We start from the raw sequence: 27,014 nt of genomic DNA, 5'->3' as shown, positions 1-27,014 counted from the left end.
CAGTAGCTTCACAACCAATCAGTGGTTCACCCTTCTCCACTACCCCATCACCGCACAGTGAGAGATTTAGCTGTAATCCATACAAATTATGGGTTGGGGGACTAAAATCCCCCTCCCCCTCTGTTGGTCTCTGTTGGGCATTACTGTGGCTGGCTGTGCTGTAGTCATTAACACGCTTAAAGTGCAGAAAAAAAACATTCCTATTGCTTCTTTTCCCTATTCCATTGCCTTTTTCCCTTGGTCTGACTGGTTGATAATCTGGCTGGGAGCGGAACAGAGCAACCCCCCTCTCTGCATTGGAATTCACTCTGCTTCTTGCCATGATTTATTCCCAGTGGCCATCTGGACAGTGGACAGATAATGTGTCCAGGGCTCTGAATGAGTCATAGGTCATAGGCTCTTAGGCTTGACCTCTTACATCCCTGATCTTTACACTTTTGGTCTTTTGCTGTGGCCAAATGACCGGAGCTAGGCCCCCCCTTACTTTATCCCTCCCTCCCTCCCTCCCTCCCCTCTCTCTCTCTCTCTGCCGACATGGTCTTTCCCAGTGGACAAAAGGCTTTCAGCGCCTTTCTACGGTCATCCCCCCCCCCCCCCCCCCCCAGTCCTCCCCCTTCAACCTCTAGTCCCATCTGACAGGAACGGAGTTTGTTTTGTTTTCTGAGACGCGGGGGAAACTAACGAAAAGAGGCCTAAAGCTGCACGGCTAGAAAAACAGGGGTTTTGGATGGGAGGGGTTTAGGGTGGTGTTGAGTTGGTGTGTGTGTGTGTGTGTGTGTGTGGGGGGGGGGGGGGGGTTAGGGTGGTGTTGAGTTGATGTGTGTGTGTGGGGGGGGGGGGTTGAGTTGGTGTGTGTGTGTGTGTGTGTGTGGGGGGGGGGGTTAGGGTGGTGTTGAGTTGGTGTGTGTGTGTCGGGGGGGGGGGGGCGGGGGGGGGGGGGGGGTTGAGTTGGTGTGTGTGTGTGTGTGTGTGGGGGGGGGGGGGGTTAGGGTGGTGTTGAGTTGGTGTGTGTGTGTGGGGGAGGGGGGGGTTAGGGTGGTGTTGAGTTGGTGTGTGTGTGTGGGGGGGGGGGGTTGAGTTGGTGTGTGTGTGTGTGGGGGGGGGGGGGGGGGGGGGGGGGGGGGGGGTTAGGGTGGTGTTGAGTTGGTGTGTGTGTGTCGGGGGGGGCGGGGGGGGGGGGGGTTGAGTTGGTGTGTGTGTGTGTGTGTGGGGGGGGGGGGGTTAGGGTGGTGTTGAGTTGGTGTGTGTGTGGGGGGGGGGGGGGCGGGGGGGGTTGAGTTGGTGTGTGTGTGTGTGTGTGTGGGGGGGGGGGGGGTTAGGGTGGTGTTGAGTTGGTGTGTGTGTGTGTGTCGGGGGGGGGGGGGGGGGGGTGTTGAGTTGGTGTGGAGATTGCTGCAAATTAAAAAACGTAAAGTTAATCAAATCTGAATGCAATGGCAGAAGCATGGCCAAATGACTTCTAAATATAAAGGTTTTTGGTATAATGGATCTTGCATGCTTCTCCCCAGCTTAATGTAGGCCTTTGTGGGTCTGTTCGAGGAAATGGCGGGCAGAGCAGAAGTCTGAGGGTGTTACAGTACAAGTATCCCTTTTGTTGGCATTTCAGGTTAAGGTCGATGTACATTTCCAACCTCGCGGCCCAGGAAATGAATGCCGTTTCGAGATCAACTGTTGAGCCTACATAACTCCAGAAATTGGGAGCCCTTGACATTATAGTGCTACACTGTCCTGTTTTTCCGGTGTAAACAACTGAATAAAATGTGAAATACGAGGATCCATTTTGTTTCGTTTGCTAGCTGCCTCAAGATTGCAGTTAAAGCACGCACAGACGCACAGACAGACAGACAGACACACAGACAGACACACAGACAGACAGACAGACAGACAACTGCACTGGTTCGAGCCACTGCCCTGTCTCTCCTAATGGTTGACAGAAGGTTGACCGTCTCAATTAGGTTGGGGGCCATTTTGCTAATGATCTCTGAAACATGTTGATTTGGAGGGTGGTCTGGCCCTGACCTTGAAGCCAAACACCAAAACGCTCAAAAAGTATTTTTAGACGAACTGAGTGTCACTCAAGCTGCAGAATCGGGGAAGAGGGCCCTGGGGGAGGGGGGAGTTGGAGGGGGAGCGCTTTTGAAGAGCTAATACAGCAGTCCACCTCAATCTGTCCAACCTTTTAATTCGATTAGAAAGGAAATTGATTTTGGTTGGCTCTTGGCGGCCACAAGACCAGTTGCTCGCTCTCTCACACACACAAAGCCACACGTGTGTGTGTGCGAAGCCTATACACATGCACTCACACGTTGAAATGGTTGATGGAAAACAAAATAATTGAAGTGGGTTTGCCAGGATGTTGTGAATGTATTCATTCTTCTCAGAACTACATTTGGCGTTATTGGACAAAGCTGGAGAAGAGGCAGTCGAGGCGGAGCGCAGGCTTTCAAAGATGATGTGTGTACATTACATAGAGATCAATGTGCTTTGAGGGACTCAAAAGAAGCAGCACACACACACACACACACACAGTCAGTTTATGATTCACTCATTTAATGTGTGTGTAATCTAATGAATGTATTTCTTTATATTAGAGGAGACACTCATCGTCGTCTATCCCTGGGAGAGAACATCTGTCAGTCTGACAACACGCAGGGAATTCATCTAAAACAGAAGTCACTATCAACCATCTCATCTACAACCATCTATCTCAAATCAGCACAGGCTTACAGCATGAGTGACGACGGTCTGGCAAGAATTCTGTCTCGTAGTGACTGACGAGATCTTTGTATTACTGGGACTAAGAACAAGTCTGACTATACTTGGCCTTCTACTGTAGGTTTTAACGTGTAATCGCATAGCCTTGTCGTTGCTATGTGTTAACCACGTAACTGAAGCACAATAGAATAACACAGCCTCCGCGAGCTAGGTCCCTTTGACCTTCAGGTTCTGTTGGTTTGTTCTATTACACGCTCCCTCCGAAAACACGAATCAGGACACTAACAAGATTTAATAAGCCTGCCGATGTTGGTATAATGTTAAATATGGCTATGGAAAAGGAATATCAATTTGATTTAATTTCATATCAACTTGATGACTGATTAGAAGTAAGAATCTCAGTTATTGAGTGTTCAGCATCAGATTGTTCTTGAGGAAAGTTTTTCTTTGTCTATTAAAAAAGGACGATAAGTTGTTATTGTTGCATTCAGCTGTGATTTAGAATTAATTAAAGGAGAACCTTCACACTTTGAATGGCAAGTAATGGTAATTATGTTGGAGACAAACCAACAAATGTCCAGAGGCATTAGTCTCACTGTGTGCGTGCGCTAGACGGACATCCATGCCTCCTGCCTATCAAGACAATGTGAACAGGCAAGGATCCCAGCCCGTCTAGTCTACCAACTTATCCATCGTACCCAGAAGTTTCTCAATGATCTGCCAAATATACAGGAATTATCATGCACAGTGTGAACTGACAAACATCGGCTTGTTGGAAGTGCACTTTAAAATCAATAATGCCAGCCAGATCCTATCAGAAATGGTATTATGGCCGATTAAGATCTTCTCTTCGCTGTGAAGTTACAAGGCAGTCGACTTCACATTCAAAGGTAGTTCAATTAGTCATTTGCAGCGCAGAGCGTCTGGCAGCCCAGAGTAAAGAGGCATGTTTCAAAGGGATATCAAAGTGAATCGAGAGACTCGGTGAGGCAAAGAGACCCTGTCAAGAACATAGTCACAGTTTCGCATCAAAATTAGCAACAAGTATGGTAATCTAGAACTGATAACACCATCGTAGGCCTGGAGTTTAGAGGGGCGGTTTCTGAGTAACCTTGTATGTAATCCTCATTCATTGCCTATACCCTTAGACAGGTGACATATATAAAGGACCATGGGCTTCTAATAATGCCTATTGCAAGTCTGAATGCAGATTAATAGTGCACACAATAAAACGCACAATAAATTCATTCCAAAAACCGTGTCCTCCGATTATTCATAGATATGTGCTACGGGATGGAAAATCTGAAAAAAATTGATCCTGCAGGATAATCATCTAACAGTAATGATAGCCACAATTTATTTATTTTTTACAATAGAGTCATTTTTTTTTAAATCACAGAAAAACTTGCTAAAAGGAAAGAGACTGGTCAGAAAGAAAACCTTATGGCCATTATACAGTTCATAACTAGCTGTGTGTAGTTCAGCTAACTGCCTCTGACCACCAGGGGGAGCTCTTCTGACAACCACCCCACAGTGTTCTCAGTGTCTCAACACTCGGCTCCACAAGTGAAGCTAACGCAGTCAGGGGGAAGTCCTCAAATGACCTCACAAAGTGGGAACAGGCCCCAGAAATCCTCTTTTTTTGAATGTTTCAACTTTACTACAGCTGTAATGTGTACAATTAAGATACGGATCAGTGCCTGAAGATTATAGAAAGTAGGTTTAGGGGGGGCTCAGGAGTTGGTTGTGTTGCACAAAAAGTCACTCAGAGAACATGAAAAGACCAGATTACCCCAGTCAATGAATGAGTTACTACTCTGCTGAAGCCTCAAAACACAAAGAGGAGGAATGGGGATAATTGAATCGGCCTTGTATTGGAAACATCGTTCAGACAGAGATATAGGTGACATAGCTCAAAGCCCAACCTCAGAGATGTTTACAGCAGTTATGACATACATTCATTTAGCGTTTAGGGTGATAAGAAGCACCTGCTGCTCATTGTTTGTGTTCCCTACAAATGCTGTTTTGAATGAAATAGTGTGTACCTACACACTGAAGAAGGCTGCAAGCGCAAAACATGTGTACGCTACCCCTGCAGTAAAAAAAATGAAATACATATGAAGTAAGCTTTATGCATCTTTTGGACCCGTCACACATTGTTATTTATCCGACTCAACCACCAAACCTGTCGCTCTGACGTTTGTCTCTCCATCCTCCGACACCTCTCAGTGAAATGCTACAGTATATGTACAGTCAGTCAGTCAGTGCTACTTTGAGTCCACTCAGACGACCACAGTGTGGGTCTCCCTTCTATCTCCTGCCTCCCCCTGCAGCTGGCAGTCTTCTCTCCCAGCGGCCAGTATATCAGCCTGACAGACCCCAGGAAATTAAGAGGAGAGAGCCTGCTATCGCCTGGCCAGAGTAGCTGCTATAAATCGCCAGACTTTTCAGGGAGTTTGCAGCAGCCCCAAACCTTGTAGGTCTGCTTGGATATACTGTGCATTCGGAAAGTATTCAGACCCCTAGACTTTTTCCACATTTTGTTACGTTACAGCCTTAATCAAATATGTATTAAATGGTTTCATTCCTCATCAATCTACACACAATACCCCATAATGACAAAGCAAAAACAGTTTTTATATTTTTTGGGTGTGTGCTTAGGGTTGAACCTTCGCCCCAGTCTGAGGTCCTGCGCGCTAGGCTTCCTCCAGACATGACGCTTGGCATTCAGGCCAAAGAGAATCTTGGTTTCATCTTACCAGAAATCTTGTTTCTCATGGTCTGAGTCCTTTAGGTGTCTTTTGGCAAACTCCAAGCGGGCTGTCATGTGCCTTTTACTGAGGAGTGGCTTCAGTCAGGCCCCTTTACCATAAGTATGACAAAATACAACTTTTTACTTTTTTAATTACATTGGCAACTAGTTTATAATAGCAGTAAGGCACCTCAAGGGTTTGTGGTATATGGCCAACATACCATGGCTAATGGCTGTATGCAGGCACGTCGTGCATAAGAACAGCCCTTAGCCGTGGTATATTGGCCATATACCACACCCCGAGGTGCCTTATTTGCTCAGATATAAAACACACTACCTTCCACATAAAGTAATATTGTTAAAGGTGCAATATGTAGAAATCTCTCCGCCATTTCCTGATTGCTACAATTCTAAGTTTGCCGAATATCAGTTCATGTAACAAATCAAGCAAATGTACAGTACAATGATACTATCTAAACCGCTGTGAAATATCTTTCCAATAACCAAAATATTGTATTTTCAGCTTGTTTGAGGTTGGTGTACAAAACCGAAAGTAAAAGATGAAAAAAATAAACTTAAGTAAGGGAAGCATAGAAATGGCACACATAGAACAGATCTACCACTTCTTAGACATGCATTCAATGAGAATGACAGCTCCATAACTCACATTTCTATGTGAATTTGGTCGGGTCGCCCAAAAAGTTGCAATATATTACTTTTCCAACTACTTCCAACACGGCTTAAGTACTTATGCATGTCAATTAACTGCAAAATGTTCAGGATACAACAATCTTAGCAAGGATATACTCTTTAGTAACTGAACGTCTAATCGTTCATTAACAAGGGAACCCAACCAATATTCCCTCAAAACAATGTTGCCTCTGTGCAGGTCAACTTCCGGCACGGGGTTCCTGTGAACACTGAGGCTAAACCTGCTTTAATTTACTGTTTTAACAGTGGCCAAGTAGGCCACTGTGGCTATTTGATCATAATGTAAGCCTACCATAAAATACACCATAATTTGCAAATAAATTCATAAAAAATCCTACAATGTGATTTTCTGGATTTTTTTCCCTAATTTTGTCTGTTATAGTTGAAGTGTACCTATGATGAAAATTACAGGCCTCTCTCATATTTTTAAGTGGGAGAACTTGCACAATTTGTGGCTGACTAAATACTTTTTTGCCCCACTGTATGTATAATACATAATGTAGCATAATGTATTTACAGTTTTATTCACTTTTTCAAGTACTCGTGACAAATAATGCATTCCGATTATTGCATAGATTGTAATGGACACCTATGATGTGTGTAAAACACTTTTTTGAAGGTTGTACTGATTATAATGAACTAAGCTATTTGCCAGCTATGTGTGGTACCATGTTTGTTGATATTACACAACACATTCTGTGTGTCAAATAAATGTCTGTCAGACCAAAGATGTTACAACGAGGTGAAGGAATGGTTCACTCATCTTTCAGGTCAACTTCCAGAAGAGAATGAAGGGAAGTGAATGATCGTAAACGACACACCCCCTTCAACATGCATACTGCAAACAGACCAAACTCATCTTGTCTCCTCTTCTTATCTTTGGTTGACGCGAAAAACAAACATGGCGGCACCCACAAACTACCCATTGTCAAATTACTTTCAATTTCTATAAAGTGCTTTACTCAATTATTTTGATCAATGTTGAGCTCACCCATGATGTGATGATTTATAAATAGTAATTGTTATTAGCTAATTCATATTGTGTTTTTTGTCAGTTGAGAGTTATGACATCTTGTGTTACATCAATATTTCCTCAGTTAGCGCTAGGACTAATGTAGCTTACATTTTCCGGTTTGGATAATTGTGTTATGCTGTAGCTACTTCTGTGAATGTCTGAACATTGCATCCAAAAATAAACTGGTCACATTCAGGACATAACCTTGAAAGGTTCAAAGTGAATGGCACAAATCCATATATGGCAATGGTCTATTTGCATATAGGCCTACTGCAGCTCTGATTGGTTATGTCTAGCGTGTGGGCCTTGCCTGTCAATGCAATATAATCCTACTCTGATGAGTTCTGCCTCCAACAAAATCTCTTACGTAGTTTGTTTTGTTTTGGTATGTTGCATTGAAAGGGGATAATATTGCGTTGATTCGATCACAATTCCCACAGTAAAGGGAAACGTTGATAGTGTTAATAACTAACAAGGAAAACTCTAGAAAGTTGAGTGAAGTTCAATCTCGTGCTTCTGAGGGCACTGATATTTCTTCTGCATAATTGTTTTAGGACTCCTACCCCCCTTTCACCTGTCCCCTGGGCCCTAGCCTGGGTTAAGGTATAATCCAGGTCCTGTGACCACAACGACTGGCCCCTGAGGACCATGGATTGGCAAATTTTCTGAATCATACCGTCATCTTGAGCCCCGACCGACAGCACATCAAAGGATTACATGGCCAGGCCTCTTCCCTCCACTTGTGTTAAGACAGCAAATTACCAAACCAATTCCGCTTTCTTCTCTAAAGCATGAAATAAATTGGACTATTGGAAATTCACAAAGTTAGTTTGTAAATGTTGTGTCAACTCTTCTCAGAAAAGATTCATCTCTACACAAAGATTAAGGCTCAATATCTGAGAGTCTACATTCATTCATTGCTGCTTAGATCTATTTAAATCTTCAAATAAGACTTTCTGTGCTCTATTATTAAAAAAATTATCCAGAGGAAATGTTAATAAACACATTTTACGGCCCCCTAATCTGCACTAAAATCCACATTTTGTTTAATAGATTTTCTGTCAATACCGTAAAAGAAAACCACCTTCTGAATAAGACCAATGAGCTCAGTTTAAGAGTGACTTAAGAAGGGATTGGGAGAGCAAAACATTAAATTCACATTCCCCCCTCCCTCATTTTCCCAGTGTGAAGATGAAGAAACAGAAGAGGGAGAAAAACATACTTTTTGTGAGGCTTCTATTCTGGTGCTCCACTTTACAAAAGGAAGCGGATTTGCAGAGGAGATGACCCTTGATCCCTAAGCTGCTGAATGGTCCTCAATGACCCAAATACCACCTAATCAATCACATTCTAGGAGCAGTGGTAAGCGGTTCATGTGGTTGGACAGTAAACGGACACTGGGCTATGGGAGGGCGGTCCCCACCACCCCAACATTCCAGGGTGGGGTGTGGCTATTTTTTCTCACCCTCCTGGGGGTTCAGTTGGGGCCAGAATGGACACACCAACAAGCATTAACAGTCTAGAAATGAAACTAAACACAGTTAGCCACTAACTAAAACATTCTAATTACCCAAGAGAAACTGACCAAAGAAGACGGACCAGAATTACACTTAACCAATTCAATTAACCAAACTAACTTAAAAGAGATCCTCTGGTAATTTAGTATACTTTTAGCCAGTAGTTCTGAAAGTAGCGCTCACAAGCCAAAAGCGGTCCCCGAAAATTGTATACTACGGTGCAGATATGTGCACCAAGTCATTGCTCGCTCGCTTTGCTGTGTGTGCATCTTGCTAGCTGTCACTCAAATGGAAAGGAGCTAAAGCTCATTGGCTAGAACTTGAATTCCTAGTAGGCTGGCCCACATGGGAGGGAAATTTACTTCCAGTACAGTAAACAGTCGCTTTTTAACTAGGGATGACGTGGATAATAGACAGGAATTCTACTCATAGATTTCACATGTATGAACTACACATTGACACATGCAGAAAAAAGCAGCAAGTAAAACAAAAGAAGGTACTAATCGCCAAAGTTCCCAGAGAAAGTCTTTCAAACAGTCTTAAAGTACATTTTTAAATACAGTTGAAGTCGGAAGTTTACATGCACTTAGGTTGGAGTCATTAAAACTAGTTTTTCAACCACTCCACAAATTTCTTGTTAACAAACTAGAGTTTTGGCAAGTCGGTTAGAACATCTACTTTGTGCATGACACAAGTCATCTTTCCAACTATTGTTTACAGATTATTTAACTTATAATTCACTGTATCACAATTCCAGTGAGTCAGAAGTTTACATACACTAAGTTGACTGTGACTTTAAACAGCTTGGAAAAGTCCCGAAAATGATGTCATGGCTTTAGAAGTTTCTGATAGGCTAATTGTAATAATTTGAGTCAATTGGAGGTGTACCTCTGGATGTATTTCAAGGCCTACCTTCAAACTCAGTGCCTCTTTGCTTGACGTCATGGGAAAATCAAAAGAAATCAACCAAGACCTCAGAAAAAAAAAGACCTCCACAAGTCTGGTTCATCCTTGGGAGCAATTTCCAAACACTTGAAGGTACCACGTTCATCTGTACAAACAATAGTACCCAAGTATAAACACCACGGGACCACGCAGCCATCATACCGCTCAGGAAGGAGAGGCATTCTGTCTCCTAGAGATGAACGCACTTTGTTGCGAAAAGTGCAAATCAATCCCAGAACAACAGCAAAGGACCTTGTAAAGATGCTGGAGGAAACAGGTACAAAAGTATCTATAGCCACAGTAAAACGAGTCCTATATCGACATAACCTGAAAGGCCCCTCAGTAAGGAAGAAGCCACTGCTCCAAAACTGCCAGAAAAACACCAGACTATGGTTTGCAACTGCACATGGGGACAAAGAACATACTTTTTGGAGAAATGTCCTCTGGTCTGATTAAACAAAAATAGAACTGTTTGACCAATTTTCCATCGTTATGTTTGGAGGAAAAAGGGGGATGCTTGCAAGCCAAAGAACACCATCCCACCGTGAAGCACGGGGGTGGCAGCATCATGTTGTGGGGTTGTTATGCTACAGGAGGGAACGGTGCACTTCACAAGATAGATGGCATCATGATGTAGGAAAATAATGTGGATATATTGAAGACATCAGTCAGGAAGTTAAAGCTTGGTCGCAAATGGGTCTTCCAAATGGACAATAACCCCAAGCATACTTCCAAAGTTGTTGGCTTAAGGACCACAAAGTCAAGGTATTGGAGTGGCCATCACAAAGCCCTGACCTCAAAGCCCAATCCTATACCAAATTTGTGGGCAGAACTGAAAAAGCATGTGCGAGCAAGGAGGCCTTGAAACCTGACTCAGTTGCACCAGCTTTGTCAGGAGGAATGGGCAAACATTCACCCAACTTATTGTGGGAAGCTTGTGGAAGGATACATGACACATTTGATCCAAGTTAAACAATTTAAAGGCAATGCTATCAAATACTAATTGAGTGTATGTAAACTTCTGACCCACTGGGAATGTGATGAAAGAAATAAAAGCTGAAATAAATCATTCTCTCTACTATTATTCTGACATTTCACATTCTTAAAATTAAAGTGGTGATCCTAACTGGCCTAAGACAGGGTATTTTTACTATGATTAAATGTCAGGAATTGTGAAAAGCTGAGTTTAAATGTATTTGGTTAAGGTGTATGTAAACTTCTAACAACTGTAAATCACACTTTCTCTATTTGTTCTCTGATGCTGTGGATTGTAGGTGTAAAAAATAAAAGGAAAAGTAGAGGTGACATATGAGGTGAAACTGAACCAAACAAGACTATATTGATTAAGAAATCCAGATCAAATGCTTAACAGTAGACAAACCGATAAAAATAGTTAATTAAATGTTCAGCATTCGAGAGGAAGACTGGCTAATTAGGTAGAAAGGCCAAGCTGCTCAAAACCAACACTTGTGCAAATAGACAAAGACCTTATCCAGCCAGTTTGGATTTCCAAACACAGGAATACCTCTTCTGACAACATGCTTGACAGGAAAAAAAACACCACTTCACCCACACAGACCTACCCACCCACCACGTAGTTTCTGAGATAGCCTTATCTAGCTTTAGCAACGTTTCATTTTGTAGGGTTTCTGTGAAAGGCCTGTCCAGGTACCATCAAAACAATTCTGCTCCTCAGAAACATGTTCTGAACTGATAAGAACCGGACCCTCCATGGGCATAATGGGCCCCACTTGAGTTCCAATTTGCACTGTCATCCACCGCCATTGAGTGAAAACTAGTCCCTTCCTCTGAGGTACAATACCTTCACACTCCTCTTTTTCTGCTTCAGTTTTTGTTTCTGTCAGACCGATCAACTAAAAAATCTAGTCCACATTATCTATGTGAGATTCTATGGATTGTTCAGAACTAGTTTGAGTGAGGGGAGCAGAGGAGAAGAATTTGGAATGACCCTGAGTGACTTGTCACACAGAATTCTGTCAGACTTGAACAAACTCCAACATACTGTAAGTGACAGCAATCCCCAGAATTCCATGCCACAGAATGACTCAAAAGCTCAAGCCTTTCTGGCTTGATGAGCGGCCGAACAGTTAATTGTATCTCACAGAGTCTATGGGCCTAACGCCAACACAGAGTAGAGATTTACAGAGGTTAAGCCACCATAATCAATATGACACTGTTAACTGCACTTTGATTGCACAGCATGTCCTAGAGATGGACATTCTGCATGCAGTGGTGCTCTCGCTAGTCTGAAGCTTGAATATTCACCAAGCCTAAACTGGCTTATGAATGTCTGTTCTGGGGACATTAACTTTTATATGATTTGATGATGGACAAGGAGAGGATGTGGCGGCTATCTTAATTTGTATTGCTCCTTGCGCCATCAGGTGATGGGCGGTTGGTTTGTGCAGACAGACAGACAGACAGACAGACAGACAGACAGACAGACAGACAGACAGACAGACAGACAGACAGACAGACAGACAGACAGACAGACAGACAGACAGACAGAGACAGACAGAGACAGACAGACAGACAGACAGACAGACAGACAGACAGACAGACAGACAGACAATCCTTTCACAGACTACAGGTAGGGAGCGTTGGTGACCGGCTAAATTGGCCAGTGTGAAACCCATGTATCTAGGCAACCAGATCTGATGGTTCCTTTGTCCAGGGTGAAAGGTTGGAAGTGCTCACACTAATCTCTCCGTTTCACGATTAAGTAACAGAAGAGCCATTTCAAACCCCGCTCCTCTTTTTGTTGCAGAAAGCAAGTCAACCCCCATCTCCTACAAATTCCCTCCATGCTAATCGAAAGGTATTTACACCCGAAATTAAGTGGCCTCTCATGCCGCTGTTTTTTTACACTGCAAACGCTTCTAAAGATGTCCGCAAACAGCTCAAATCTTATAACACAAGGAGATTTACTCCAAATACTGCCATGGACAAAGGGGCCTTGGCTATTGTGATGGCCAAGCCGCTGTTCCTTTTCCTGTGAATCCTTCCCTATTCAAAGACCTCACGCCACAAGGTTAATATGTGACAGGAATATTTCAAGGTGGGAAACCGAGTGACAAAGGAAGGCTTTCTGTTCCCTCTGTCGAAGGCTTTATCTGTTATCTACCTATTTTTAACCAAGGGGTCTTGAACAAAGCCTTGGGAGACAAACAGGGAGATCGCCGGACTACAGTGTTGTGAATGTGGAATCTGGGGGAGTTAATGCGTGTTAGACACAGGATGGGCTACTGGGGTCGCTTTGTAACGTGTCGAGAGACATCTCAGAGAGAGAGAGGGGGTTTGGCGGCCAGATTGCCCAGCTTCCTGCTGGCCTCCTTTTTCAGAGTGAATCACAGAGCCTCCGGGAGTCCATAATCTCCCCCACAAAACTTTTTATTTCCCCCTCCAGAAGCGCGCTGCTGTCTCTCACTCACAATGCGCCACAAAGCCTGCTCGCACGGAGGGATTCTCTCCGACTGCGCCGCGAAACGGATTCTGATATCCCAATTCGCTGCCAGACCCCCCCCCCCCCCGACCCCGACTGGCTCTTCCTCCACTACCCCCCAAAACAGTGCTGTTCCCCAGGTTCCCGTGACCATGCCACAATGCGGCCGTGTCACCACAACACCTACTAAGCCGCGAATAGAGAACGGAAAGACCTCGTTGGGTACTTCTCACTGGCTGGGGTAGGCGATGGAAGGAAGCTGTGTCGGTGCCAGGTCGCATTCCCCCCAGCCCCCACAGACACATGGCCCCTCGCAAAGACGCCTCACATAATGCACAAGGCCCAGTCAATAAACGTAGAGCTCATTGTGGGAATTTACACTTGGTCTAATGGCTAAACATTCCTGCCACGGAGGATGATTACTTCTAGGTGTTGCCCCCCCCCCCCCCCCCCCCCCCCCCCCCCCCGCATGGTATCTTTCAGGCCAGCTGAGCATCCCTGCGCCTGGAAAACTAATTTAGATCCTATCTGGCAAAAACATGTGTTTGGAGAGGGGAGTGGAGAGGGAAAAAAACAGGGAGAAGAAGAGACTGTAGTCTAGGTCTGCACTTGATTTAATTTGTTCACTGATACTGACTCAGACCACTTGTACACCTCTTATTTTGGGAAGTGAGTGAGAGAGATGAAGGAGAAAAAAAAGAGTTCTGTCCAGGAGAGTGGAGAAAAGAGGAGCATTGAATTTAAGGTATTTTAGAGCTGTAGAAGGTCTCCACTGTCTCGGAGAGAGAGGTTGATAGATCCACTATTTAAATAACCCTGTACGATTCTGAATGACAGTCAGCGGAAAGATTTCTAAGAGCTCTTCTCAACTGCACTTCAGCTGTTCACAAGACACCTTGAGCAAATGTTACCCATACTGCATAGCAAAACTATTTTAACTGGGACAGAGGGAGGATTGGGTTGCAAAGCTTGCCCTATGCCACCTGTTAAACTTCTCACATAAACTCAAATTACACTGACGTATTCTCTCTTAGTCTTTTCACTTATCAAAAAGCTTTTGCACATAATGATGAATGAAACAAGACTGTAGGCAAAACTAGAGGAGGTAAAAACACAATGGGAATGGTGGAGTTTTGATTACTAGCCACATCAAAAGGAGATTCTGCGACCGTCTCCTCTTTCAGTCAGAAAGTTGGTCTGGCTGGTCCATGCTGGTATATATTTAGGAGATACAGTATCACTCCCTCCGAATCGTGACCTTTCGGTGGGAACTAGTCATCACCTGGGAGAAGGGACCATCAAGGGGACCAATCCCTGCCTATCTACAGTGACAGACAGTTCAGCCCTCAAATAAACTACACTATATGTCACTCCGGATCTCAGATCTGTGCATTACACCTGAAGCAAAAAGTCTCCTTGCAACTCATAGTGGTTCATAAGGACACAAACATCAACATAACACCTACACAGTACACTATTATGAAAACTATGCCTCACTAATATACTAAGAAGGGACAAAGACCTTTGCTATAAGTGCACTCCACTGTAGTTTACAGGGACAGAGACCAGTCAGACAGACAGATGGGTAACCTGCCAGACTGAGGGACAGCTTGCTCAATAATGAAAGTCTAGCAATATATGGGGGTTAACGCTTTATTATATGAGGGCTAACGCAGCATTACTGCGCACCAGATGACAGCAGTGGGAGGGCATTCATGAGGCTAACGCACCAATCAAAAATGAAACACTACCAAATATCCTTCAAGTACCTCCAATTACCATTTATAGATGGTTTGTGCTGAATAAATGCAATTATTCTTTGTATGGTAAAACATCTATTTATTCAACCTTGATGTCCACATAAACACCATCCAGACTTTAAGGCAAACAAAAACACTTCCATACCAAGGCTGTGTGTTCATCATGGCTCTGATGCTCACAGACAACTTAATAATGTCACTATTAACTAAATGCTAAAGATATGGTCTTATTCGCCTAATGTGATTGAGATAATCAACACTTTTGACGTGAACCCTGTTCACCAGTGGCAGTGGCCTAAATTGAGGAAAGTTGCACATGAAAGGGGTATGTGTTAGTGTGTGTGTGTGTGTGTGTGAGGGGACTGACTGGGAGGCCACCAGTGTGAACATTTTCAGATGTGGGAGTGAAAAAGAAAGTGGGGGTGGGAATGAAATCGCGAGAGAAGGAAAGAAAGAGGCCTCAGGCTTCTTTTCTCACTGCGCCATAACACAGGCGTGTTGTCCTCCCTTTTCTCTCGCTCACTGTCCAAACTATTTCTGGCTTGAGAAAGAAACTGTTTACTCTGTGGCCCCGGCCGCTGAAGTCACGCAGTGTTCCCACCAGCTAAATCCACTGTTGCCTCCAAAATGTTTTGCATATTTTCCCTGTAAGACAAGACTTAAAAAAGAGGGGAGGAAAGAGTGAGAGAGAGGGAGGGAGAGAGGGGGATAGAAAATGAGGGGTTAGTCCCTCCCATTATTTCTTAATTTTCACTGAGACCAGGAATCTTGGGGGGGGGGGGATCAGATGGTTCGTCTATAAACAGGACTACCACCATCTCATGGAAAACACGTTGCTTCGCTTCCCAAACATGGGCCAAATCAGATGGCCTTTACCAATGACCGAAGGTGCCATTCCGATCATTTGCACAAGAAGTGAGTTTCCCCCCTGTTGAACATGGTGCAGACAAGATGACCTGCGCTGATATTGCAGAGCGAGAGACAGTCCCTGAGGGTCTCCAGTTAGTCGGTGGATAGAAGGCGGTTACTGTTACAGACGGCTACACTGCTCCCAGGTCAGCTCGTCAGCGCTCCATCCCCATGTCATTACAGCATTGTCAACACTCATTTCAGCCACAGCTCACATGGTGTCCTGACAGGGCTGCTCCCGTTCTATCTGCACAGAAACAACAACACTGTTCCAGAATATCACGCTATTGTATTTGCACGGAACTCTAGTGAGTGGCAAAAACCTAGTGCATTACCTTCTGCAGTTAAACTTGCTCTAGCTACTGTACATGCATTGAGGGGAGATTCATACTATGTAGTCAAGCTTAAAAGTCACATTAGGACATGGGATCTCCTGGCAAGACTACAGTCTCTCTTAGAATTAGCCCAAGCCATTAAGATGTGGCTTGTGTGAGTGGGGTGCGTTTCGTGTGAGAGGTGTGTCGTTCAAAAGTGTTGATCAGGTTCTATAATGTGATTCTCTCTGTGACTTAGGTGCGTGTGAGGTGGAACCCTCCGGAGCTATACCAGAGGTGTTATAGGTGGGAGTCAGTTTGGACTGCCCTTAAAAATGATGTCGGCAGTGCAGAGTCTGCGGGAGCAGGGCAGTGCAGTAGCCTACTGCGTAACCACACAGGCGCATGATGTTGTTTTTCTCAGTGTCATGTCACCTCAAAATCCCCAGCCAACACTGCTAACCCCCTCTGTGTTATTCAGATATATTAAACTGTGGCCACAATCAATTAGTCTCAGATGAAGAGATGAGGCCTAATGCCATAGTATTGGCTTTATGATAAATGAGATGGTACTATCAACAAAACAACTTGATTACTTTATTTTCTTTTACTTCTTCTATTGACAAGTGACTGTCATTTTGCCATACTAATTTCAAAATGTTAACGTTCAGAAAATACACGGAATGTTCCTTTACAGTAGTGTGCCCTTACAATTACTCAAGGTTTCATGTGTACATACTGTGAAAAGGTTCAGAGTACCGTACACGCATGCACAGGGATATAAACTAACCTAAGCAAATACCAAGTAACGCTAAATATAAAGCTTGTGATCCGTCCTGTTTTACAACCAACCAGTGTGAGTCTGAGTGGATAAAGAAGAGCTGCTGCAACTGATAAGTCCGACATCAACTAGCCAGAAAGGATGCCACAATAGTGCCCGTTGAAGGAGCAGCATCACCCAGAAATGGGCATGACTTCCAGGCCAAATATTGTCATTTGAGAACAGCACCCCATAATGCAAAGCAGACACTTAGATAACATTTGGCTTTGATGGTCAACAATATTTTCCCCTGTCTGGTGTTAGACCACTGCACAAAAACAAAGTGCTTTTAAAAATAAATGTGGTCCTTACAGAAAGTGTTAGGTCTGCAATTGCACAATAATTATTATAATCTTACATCTATTTCAAATCTGTCAGCCAGAGTTTCAAGTGTACAGTGCACATGTAAAAAAAAAGCAACAACAAAAAGCAGTTGACTATAACCTATCGTTAGGGAACTGTGTATTCCTCCGTTTTGTAAATCATACATGAGAGCCAAGGGGTGACATAATGCACTTCTTCCAAACTTGGTGCGGTTTCCGGGAATGCCATTCATCCTTGGGTTTAACACAGACTATTTCAGCGGCAGAGGGATGATCGCATGAGGGGAACAGGAGAGAACCGCCCCTAGCACTTTGCCCTTCTATACCCTCTCTGCTGGCCAAGCCTGCCTGCGCTGCCAGCGGGAAACTGAGACCTGGATGTTTACAACGCCACGCAAAACTCTGGCCATCATAAACACCACCTCCATGCCGACGGTCATGAACTATTTACATAGCGAGTGCGACACAGAGTCACACAACCACCGGACTGTGGAAGAAGGGGTAGAAAGGGGGGGGGGGGGGGGGGGGATCTGTAGCTGATAAGTAACAGTGTGTTTTGTCTGGCGTTAGATGGACACCGCAGATCCCAGAGGAGCTCCTCTCTTACATCGAAAAAGGTGTATATTGCAACTCATTACAACCTTAGTGTCACTCAAACATTTCTGTATACCAGAGAGAGTGTGAACAGAACAGAGTGATTACTCCCTCAATTTCACTTTACACGAGTCACACTTCCTGGAAACGTTAGCATATAATATGCACACATGTTGTGTTCCAAATGGTTTAAAGTGTGAATAATCTCCTTTCTGACAGTGTACAGTAAGTTATGCATCGCCACACTCGCACACAGGCACACATAGAGCTGCAAACAATCAGAATTAGGTGATAACCCATTTTCCAGAGCGAGTAGACTGAGTAAAGCTAAGCATATGGGTGAGCATATTGAGAGATGGAGCAGCCGAATCAGCCTAGCCATGCGTTAGAGCACATTTTAAAATATAAGCCCAGTGGGTCTCGGGGGAGACTGGCCTCACTGCTGTTTCAAACCCAGGCAGGAAGACAAGTCCCTTGCTTATTTTTCTACTCCAGACTGGAATTCTATATTTAGACTGCTGGTATGACTGTCTGATCATTAGCCTCATTTAACCCCTCTTTACTATATGACCCTGAATTGGTCATGGCCCCTGCCGCTGTCAAATAGGGGGCCAGCTCAAGTGGCGTTAGCCCCGAGACATGCCTGTCAAAAAATGAGGGGCCACCCAGATTGCTCCGGGAAGTTATTTGGGTCAGGCTCGGAGGACGGTGTCAGTCTCCATTATACTGAGTTATACTCCATACTGGTTCTGTTGGGGTACACAGAGGAGCTCTTCCCCCATTTAAAAAACAAAACAGAGAATACCTACATATTGAGTAACCATCACCCTAACAATGGCACATGGAGTACAAGAATACTATATCTACTGAAAATGTTTTCGTTTCACTAAAAAGGAAGAGTAAAGTGTACCGCTTGAGAAGGCATTGAGGTTGATATACAGGACAACACAGCTTGGATCACATTACCAGTCCATAGTTCTGAAAGAGGCCGGCTTGTTGTTTGGCCGGTCTCAGAAGTGTGGAGCGATAGAATGGCTGTAACCCAGTAAACCACAGGTTACACACATCAATGCTACACACACACACACTGGAGGTTGTGACCCATCTCTGCCACACTCTGGAGTCCAGCAATCACAACACACCTAGTCATCCTCCTTACAGTATCAGCATACACACACAAGCTCCACCAGTGCCAAATGTGAGTGGAGGGAAACTTGAGTCTGCACCTCTTGTAAATTAAGAATCATTGGCCACATACGGAAGTAGTTGAGTGTCATCCGCATAGCAATGATAGGACAGACCATGTGAGGATATGACAGAGACGAGTGACTTAGGGTATAGAGAGAAGAGGGCCTAGAACCGAGCCCTGGAGGACACCAGTAGTGAGAGTACGTGGTGAAGACACATATCCTCTCCATGTCACCTAGTAGGAGCGGCCTGCCAAGTAGGATACAATCCAAGAGTGTGCATAGCCTGAGATGCCCAGCCCTGAGAGGGTGGAGAGGAGGATCTTATGGTTCACTGTGTCGAAGGCAGCAGATAGATCGAAGAGGATGAAAATAGAGGAGAGAGAGTCAGATTTGGCAGTGGGGAGAGCCTCTGTGACACAGAGAAGAGCAGTCTCGGTTGAGTGACCCATCTAGGGTCAAGAAGATCGTTCTGAGAGAGACAATGAGAAAGTTGATAAGGGACAGCACGCTCAAGTGTTTTGGAAAGAAAAGAATGAAGGGATACAGCTCTATTGTTTTTTACGTCAAATTAGTTGAGTGTTGGTTTCTTGAGGAAGGGAGCAACTTGGGCCATTTTGAAGTCAGAGGGGTCAGGGATGAGTTGATGAGGGAAGTGAGGAATGGGAGAAGGTTTCTAGAAATGGTCTGCAGAAGGGAGGAGAGGACAGGGTCAAGCGGGCAGGTTGTTGGGCAGCCAGACCTCACTAGACGCAGGATGTCATCTGGAGAGAGAGGGGATAAAGAGGTCAAGGCATAGGGTAGTTCTGTGTGAATGAGACCAGTGGATTCAATAGGCTGAGTGAATGAGTATTCGGATGTCTCTTTTTCAAAGTGGTTGACAAAGTCATCCGCAGAGAGGGAGGGGGAGGGGTGGACGATTAAGGAGGGAGAAGAAGGTGGAAAAGGGTTAGAGGCTGTTGAAATTTAGAGTGGTAGAAAGTGGCTTTATCACCGGATACAGAGGAGAGGAGAGAGTGGCAGGATGGTAGGTCCTCTGGAAGTTTAGTTTTCCTTCATTTTCGCTCAGCTGCCCGCAACCCTGTTGTGTAAGCTTGCAATGAGTCACTCAGCCACAGAGCAGGAGGGGCAAGCCGGCTGGGAGGAAATGGGACAGTGCAAGTTATAGGATGTGGAAAGGGAGGAGAGTAGGGTTGAAGAGGCAGAATCAGGAGACAGGAGGGAGAAGGATTTAGCAGAAGAAGAGATGATAGGATAGAAAAAGAAGAGTAGTGGGAGAGAGAGTGTGAAGTTTGCAACGGAGCATGACCATCTGGGTAGGGACTGAGTGGTTAGGGTTGGAGGAAACGGAGACAGAATAGGAAACAAAGTAGTGATCCGAGACCTGGAGAGGGGTTGCGGTGAGATCAGTAGGTGAGCAGCTTCTAGTAAAGATGAGGTCAACTGTTCTACAAAGTATGGGAACCTTATCTAAATTACCTAGAACCTGAGGTATCAGCTATTATGCTGCAAGGATTCTCGTAGAATGGTGGGGATCTATGTATTTCAGAACTACACTGTACGTTCCATGTGTGGAACCTAACCTCTTGGTTTAAACTGAGCTTTTTTGTTTAATTTCTGTTTGTAAGTTTGTTTAAAATGTATGTATTGAGAGACGCAATGATGGGGATGGGGTGAGAGAAGCACCAAGCGGGAAGAGGAAAATGGTGTACGTATGTATGGGTGTGTATGTGTGTGTGTGCGTACATGTGTGTATATGCATGAGTGTATGTATATGTATGGGTGTGTGTATGTATGTATGTATATGTGTGTATATATATATATATATATATATATATATATATATATATATATATATATATATATATATATATATATATATATACACGTGTAGATATGTGTAAGTGGGTGCTGTTTTTCTTGTTTTTTTTCTGTGTGCTTTGTCTCTGTTGTTGTATCTCTTAATATGGGTGAAAATTGTGAAATTCCAATAAAAAACTGTTACAAAAAAAAAAGAAGATGAGGTCAAGTGTATTGCCTGCCTTGTGAGCGGGATGGGACTGGGAAAGGTTGAGGTCAAAAGAGGCGAGGAGGGGAAAGAGAGAGTTGGGGAAAAAACTAATCGAAGGCAGACGTCGGGAGGTTGAAGTCGCCAAGTACAAAGAGCGGAGAGCCATCGTCAGGAAATGAGCTTATCACGGTGTCAATGAGGAACTCTTAGAGGGCACCTGGTGGGTGATAGATGACAATAATGTTAAGCTTGATTGGACAAGTGATTGTGACAGCATGGAATTCAAATGAGGAGATGGACAGGTGAGAGAGGGAGAAAAGAGAGAATCTCCACTTAAGAGAAATGTGTAGACCCAATGCCACCACGCGGTGACCAGATGCTCCCGGACTATGACAGAAAACATAGTCAGATGAAGAGAGCAGCTGGGGTAGCAGTGATCTCTGGGGTGATCCATGTTGTGGTCAGGACCAAAAAGTCAAGGGACTGAAGGGCAGCATAGGCTGAGATGAACTTGGCGTTCTTGTCCACAGATCAGCAGTTCCAAGCTGAAGTGAGACTGAAGTGAAGTGAGAGAGTGGTGTGAAACCTTCCTCGCATTCCTTCCTCAAACAACTCGGCAGAACCGTCTTAGTTTTGTGACAAATCCCCCACTGACATGACCTCCACTTACAGCTGCCATTGAGAAACCAGGGGAGACTGAAGAACAAACACTAATTGCTGATTGCCTAGGAGAGGTGAAACCACTCCCCCTCCAAAACAGCCACTGATTACAAAAACAAGTCATAAATTGCCCTGCCCCTTGATCCTGGTTGATGTGTCAACAATCTGCAAGTTATGAGCAGTGAGCAGTTCACACACCAAGTAGGCTACTGGGAAGACAGACAGCACTTAAAGTAGACGGACCTAGCTAGCAAAAATTTACAAAAGAGAAACACAAAAATGTATACTTATGGAGATATCAGGAGTCATCTAGCTATAGCTGGACGGTAAGCCCAGGTCTGAGTGTCCCTTCGCCTTCTCCCTCTCTGGCATCCAGCCCGTGTAGTCAGGCTGAGGGAGCCCTGTGTGCCAGGGAAGATTCCAGACCTCCACCTTCCAGACCCCCACCTCGCCGTGGAACGAGCCAGCCGGCTTATAACCATGACCGAGAGGGTTCGGCTTTATACCGGAAGCCATGGTTACTAGCTTTTAACACTGTGACATGGGATATGGTAATGTACCTGCTGGGTCTTTCTGCTTGGAACAGTGCCAAGAGCAGTAAGACGTAGCATACTATATACTCACTGTGGTGTAAAAACAACTATTTTAATAATTACTAAAATATCACAAAGTCAACAAGCATACGTTATTAGTTGATATGCTTCAGACCATTTAGGCACACCAAAATGAATGCTTTTTTGTGTTTTGTTTTATGTATAGCCATCACATGACTTAGTTAGACCTTTAACCTCAGGAGCAAACTGTAGACACTCACACAACAAACAGAATTAGATGGTGTACAAGACCCTGGTGGGAGTGGAGCAACTCTTCTAAAGAGAACACAATTCTCTCTAACACAGAGTGATGGTGGGAACACATGTAAAGCCTTATTGAAGCAGAAGTGGTGGCTGTGTTCTTACCTGTGTGGATCTGTCTGTGAGCCTCCAGAGCATCCTCCTTCTGGAACTGGGCCCCACACTGGTCACAGACAATGGCCTTCTCACCAGCTGCAACACAGGAGAGGAGACAGGAGGGTGTTTAATATGGACATAGGCCCAATATAGTGTAGGAACTATACTAACTGTAGATACATGTACTATATAGTATGTGTGTGGTAAGATTACATAACCTTTGGAACAGACATAAGATTTTGTGACGTTTAACAGTTGTTTTTTAAATGTACAAAGTGATACTGCCAAGAGGAGTGTGCAAGTTTTTCTTCTCCATTTAAGAGATCATAAAAAAATATTCTCACACACCTGCAACAAGCAAACTCTTTTTTGAAACACCTGTATTGTTCAGCACTATGTCAATAACAAGACCCATCGTGTCTGAGCAGCTTTAAAAGTACAGTGTGCAAATGTGTGCCAACGTTGGGCCTCTCCTCTTCACACTGCATTTCTACAATCCAATTCAGTTTAATAAACTTTTTTATTCCCCAGCCAGGGACAATAACAGAATAAAGTTTATTGAATTGAACTGTATAAGTGCAGTATGAAGAGCTGAGGTCTAGCGTTAGTATTTAGCACATACAAACAGAAGGTACTCTGTGAGCATGTCTCAGGTCCAGCCAGTCAACAGCTTTATGGTGTCGCTAGGCTAGCTCGCTAACTTGTGTCCTGCTCCACCCAGATATCAAACAGGTATGTTCTGTGTTCCTGTGTGATCCTGATCCCAGGACACAGAGAACGCTAAGCTAGACCTTGGCTGTTCTGTTCTTGGCAATCTCTCCAAGGGTTACGACACCCTCCAGCAGCAGCAATTCATAACAGGAAGTCAATACTAAGATTAGAGATGTCTTAGAGATGGAGACAAACTGGGTGTCGGTTTCGTAACGACAAGCAGTGATATTACAAAACAGCTGCACTAGAAGTCTGAGGAAGACAAGTTACACTGACACTGTGACAAGGTGGAGTTCTAAATTTGCCAGTTACAACTTACGCAACACAAGTATTTACTGTATTAGATATTGTACTTGACCTTAACTGTCATTTCACACACTCACAGCACAAGGCATTAGTCAATATTAGACTTGGTCGGTACCGTATGTTTTTCAATACTGTAAAAAAAAATACAAGATGTCCCAAATAAAATATCTACACCTCAGGGCTCCAGCTATACATTTGGTGTGATAACTTGCTAGTTAAGTGGCTAGCTTGCAAGATCAAGCTTATTGGTTACAGCAGAGACAAATCAATCGACTCCTAGATCAAGATCCCTGCTGCCTAAATTAGTTTTGTGCGTGAATTTGTAAAACTTTTTTTTTTTTTATGGAAAGAAATAGCGGCCCTTGTTTGCACTGCCGATAATACCGAATACTCCGGTAGAATACAGGAACTTGTTGAAGGTATGACAATCTGGATACCACCGAACCATAGTTCATATAGGTATTTTTTCACTGAAATATGGCCTTCAGTAAAACATTGCCAAAGTAATACTCTTGATGTTATGCATATTTTAATAGAGCGTATGGCCAGGGATGTTTAATGCAGAGTTGAACATATGGTCAAATTAGTCTGTTAAAATAAATACTTAACCTTTGGAGAAGGAACCATGTTCAGGTGAGATTTAGACAGAGTATCTCATTTTAAATTTGCATTAATAAAATCAGCTCCCCCTGCTTCTTCCAGAGACCAATGGAGATTATTGGATATTATAGAGCCAATAGTTTTTCCTGGTTGGATCACATGGTCTAGAAAAACACCTTGCCTTAACACGGACTAAAATGCTTTAGTTGATTGTTTGTTTCAGTCAACGTACTGTAACCATGAGCAGTCCTCACTAAAAGGGGCCATGAGCCAATACAGTCTTTACCTGGGTGGAACTAGCACAGTGTAGAGTTAGTGAACCGGGGCACCACAGATGGCGCAACACTCTAACCCCTCCCCTGGGAGGCCGAAGCCGTGTACTAAACAGGCTCACGATGGAGTATTCACCACGGCACATGGACATAAATTCTTAGAGGAAGTGGCAGCGTGATGCCGTGTCTCTATGAGGACAAAACCTCTGTGGCACCTCATTGGTGTGGCTCATTACTGTCTGAGCGGGGAGTAGGACCGATAGAGAAGCCGCAGCACACAGTCAGCCAGCCACCCAGCAGGCAAGGAGGAACCATTCTGGGGGCCTCAGAAAAACCCTAACACAAATTATAGTGATACATTTTCACCCCCTTTCTTGTTTCCCTTTGATCAATAGAAGGCATCTTGTTAGCCGGACAGAGGAGAGGAGAAGGGAGGGGACGAGGGGTGAGAGAAAAACTCCTCCCTGGCACTCTGGCACCATCCTTCCCTTCTCCCCCCGACCCTCTGCCCCCGGGTAGTGCCGTGGCAGCACCAACTCTGCTGCTCAAAATAACTGCTTGCCTCTCCAGAGAGAGAAAAAAAGAGGGAGAGAAAGAAGTGGCTATAAAATAATTGTTCTCCAACAACTCCCACTTCCTCTCTCCCCGGCCTCCCTCCAAGTTGCCACAACCGTGCCCTAACCTGACATAATGGGCCTTGCACAACTGTTGCTTCGAATAACCCAAGCAAAAGGAGGGGGAGTGGGGGGGGTTTGTGCCACGTGCCACTGACTGACTCTTCCCTTTTCACTTCCTCCTCTGAAATATTACACAACGCTGCGGGCAGTGGGATTTTGGCGTTTCTAAACAAAAGAGAAATGCTGCCTCCTCCTACTCACAGCACAGAGTAGAAGGGGAGGTGTAGTGTCCCGCCTTTCCATGCTCCCTTGGAGTGGTCACGGATGTTTAGGGGGTACCCCTGATTGGAAGTGCCAGTAGCCCACCACACGGTGTCTGAGCTAACCCAATCTAATGGAGCCCCACCACAACACCAACCAGCCACACAGAGCCAGCCCTCAGCCTGCATTGCAGAGGGGGAGAGAAGCAGAGGGGGAGAGAAGCAGAGGGAGAGAGGCAGAGAAGAAGAGGGGGAGAGAAGCAGAGAGGGAGAGAAGCAGAGGCAGAGAAGCAGAGAGGCAGAGAAGCAGAGAGGCAGAGAAGCAGAGAGGCAGAGAAGCAGAGAGGCAGAGAGGGAGAGAAGCAGAGGGGGAGAGAAGCAGAGGCAGAGAAGCAGAGAGGCCGAGAGGGAGAGAAGCAGAGGCAGAGAAGCAGAGAGGCAGAGAAGCAGAGAGGCAGAGAAGCAGAGAGGCAGAGAAGCAGAGAGGCAGAGAGGCAGAGAGGGAGAGAAGCAGAGGGGGAGAGAAGCAGAGGCAGAGAAGCAGAGAGGCCGAGAGGGAGAGAAGCAGAGGCAGAGAAGCAGAGAAGCAGAGGGGGAGAGAAGCAGAGGCAGAGAAGCAGAGAGGCCGAGAGGGAGAGAAGCAGAGGGGGAGAGAAGCAGAGAAGCAGAGGGGGAGAAAAGCAGAGAGGCAGAGAGGGAGAGAGGCAGAGGCAGAGAAGCAGAGAGGCCGAGAGGGAGAGAAGCAGAGGGGGAGAGAAGCAGAGAAGCAGAGGGGGAGAGAAGCAGAGAGGCAGAGAGGGAGAGAGGCAGAGAGGGAGAGAAACAGAGGGGGAGAGAAGCAGAGAGGCAGAGGGGGAGAGAGGCAGAGGGGGAGAGAAGCAGAGAGGGAGAGGGAAAGAGGCAGAGAGGGAGAGGGGGAGAGAAGCAGAGAAGCAGAGCGGTAGAGAGGCAGAGAGGGAGAGAAGCAGAGAAGGAGAGAAGCAGAGCGGGAGAGAAGCAGAGGCAGAGAGGGAGAGAGGCAGAGAGGGAGAGAAGCAGAGGGGGAGAGAAGCAGAGGGGGAGAGAAGCAGAGGGGGAGAGAAGCAGAGAGGGAGAGAAGCAGAGAGGGAAAAAGGCAGAGGGGGAGAGAAGCAGAGAGGCAGAGGGGGGATACTCAAGCAGACAAACACAGGCAACAACAAAACACAGCCTGGCTGTTCAGTGAGCCTAAACAAATGGGTTAAGTAAGACACTTACACTCAGTACCAAAAAACAGCAAAAAATCCATAAAAACACACACACTCTTTCGTCAGAACAGTACAGACACCACACTCTCCCTTCTTTCTCCTCCCTCACCTCTCCCTTCTTTCCCCTCCCTCACCTCTCCCTTCTTTCCCCTCCCTCACCTCTCCATTCTTTCTCCTCCCTCACCTCTCCCTTCAGCAGTAACGAGCTGTGCTGTACAGTTATATTTACACTATCCTCTTATCAGTCACAGAACAGCACGGAGACTACCAATTGGAAAGGACAGCCCAGAACTGTGTGTTCCCTCACTCAAGTAGATGTGTACCGCAGGCAGCATATTTTTCATCAACCAAGACAAAAATCCGGGGCCACAATCAG

General features: G+C 45.0%; 1 protein-coding gene across 2 annotated transcripts in view; it reads right to left on the bottom strand.

The window, feature by feature from the left end:
- Positions 1-27,014, bottom strand: part of LOC110533532 (zinc finger and BTB domain-containing protein 16-A) — a 174,407-nt gene that overhangs the window by 35,768 nt on the left and 111,625 nt on the right. For both annotated transcript variants that reach the window (XM_021617846.2, XM_021617847.2), the window contains exon 4: positions 22,656-22,742. In XM_021617846.2, coding sequence (XP_021473521.1) covers positions 22,656-22,742 — 87 coding nt within the window. The remainder of the gene's footprint in view (positions 1-22,655; positions 22,743-27,014) is intronic.

This window comes from Oncorhynchus mykiss, chromosome 10, assembly GCF_013265735.2.
Source record: "Oncorhynchus mykiss isolate Arlee chromosome 10, USDA_OmykA_1.1, whole genome shotgun sequence".
Lineage (NCBI taxonomy): Eukaryota > Metazoa > Chordata > Actinopteri > Salmoniformes > Salmonidae > Oncorhynchus > Oncorhynchus mykiss.
The sequence above is the reverse complement of the archived record's forward strand: the minus strand, read 5'-3'. Positions and strand labels throughout refer to the sequence as shown.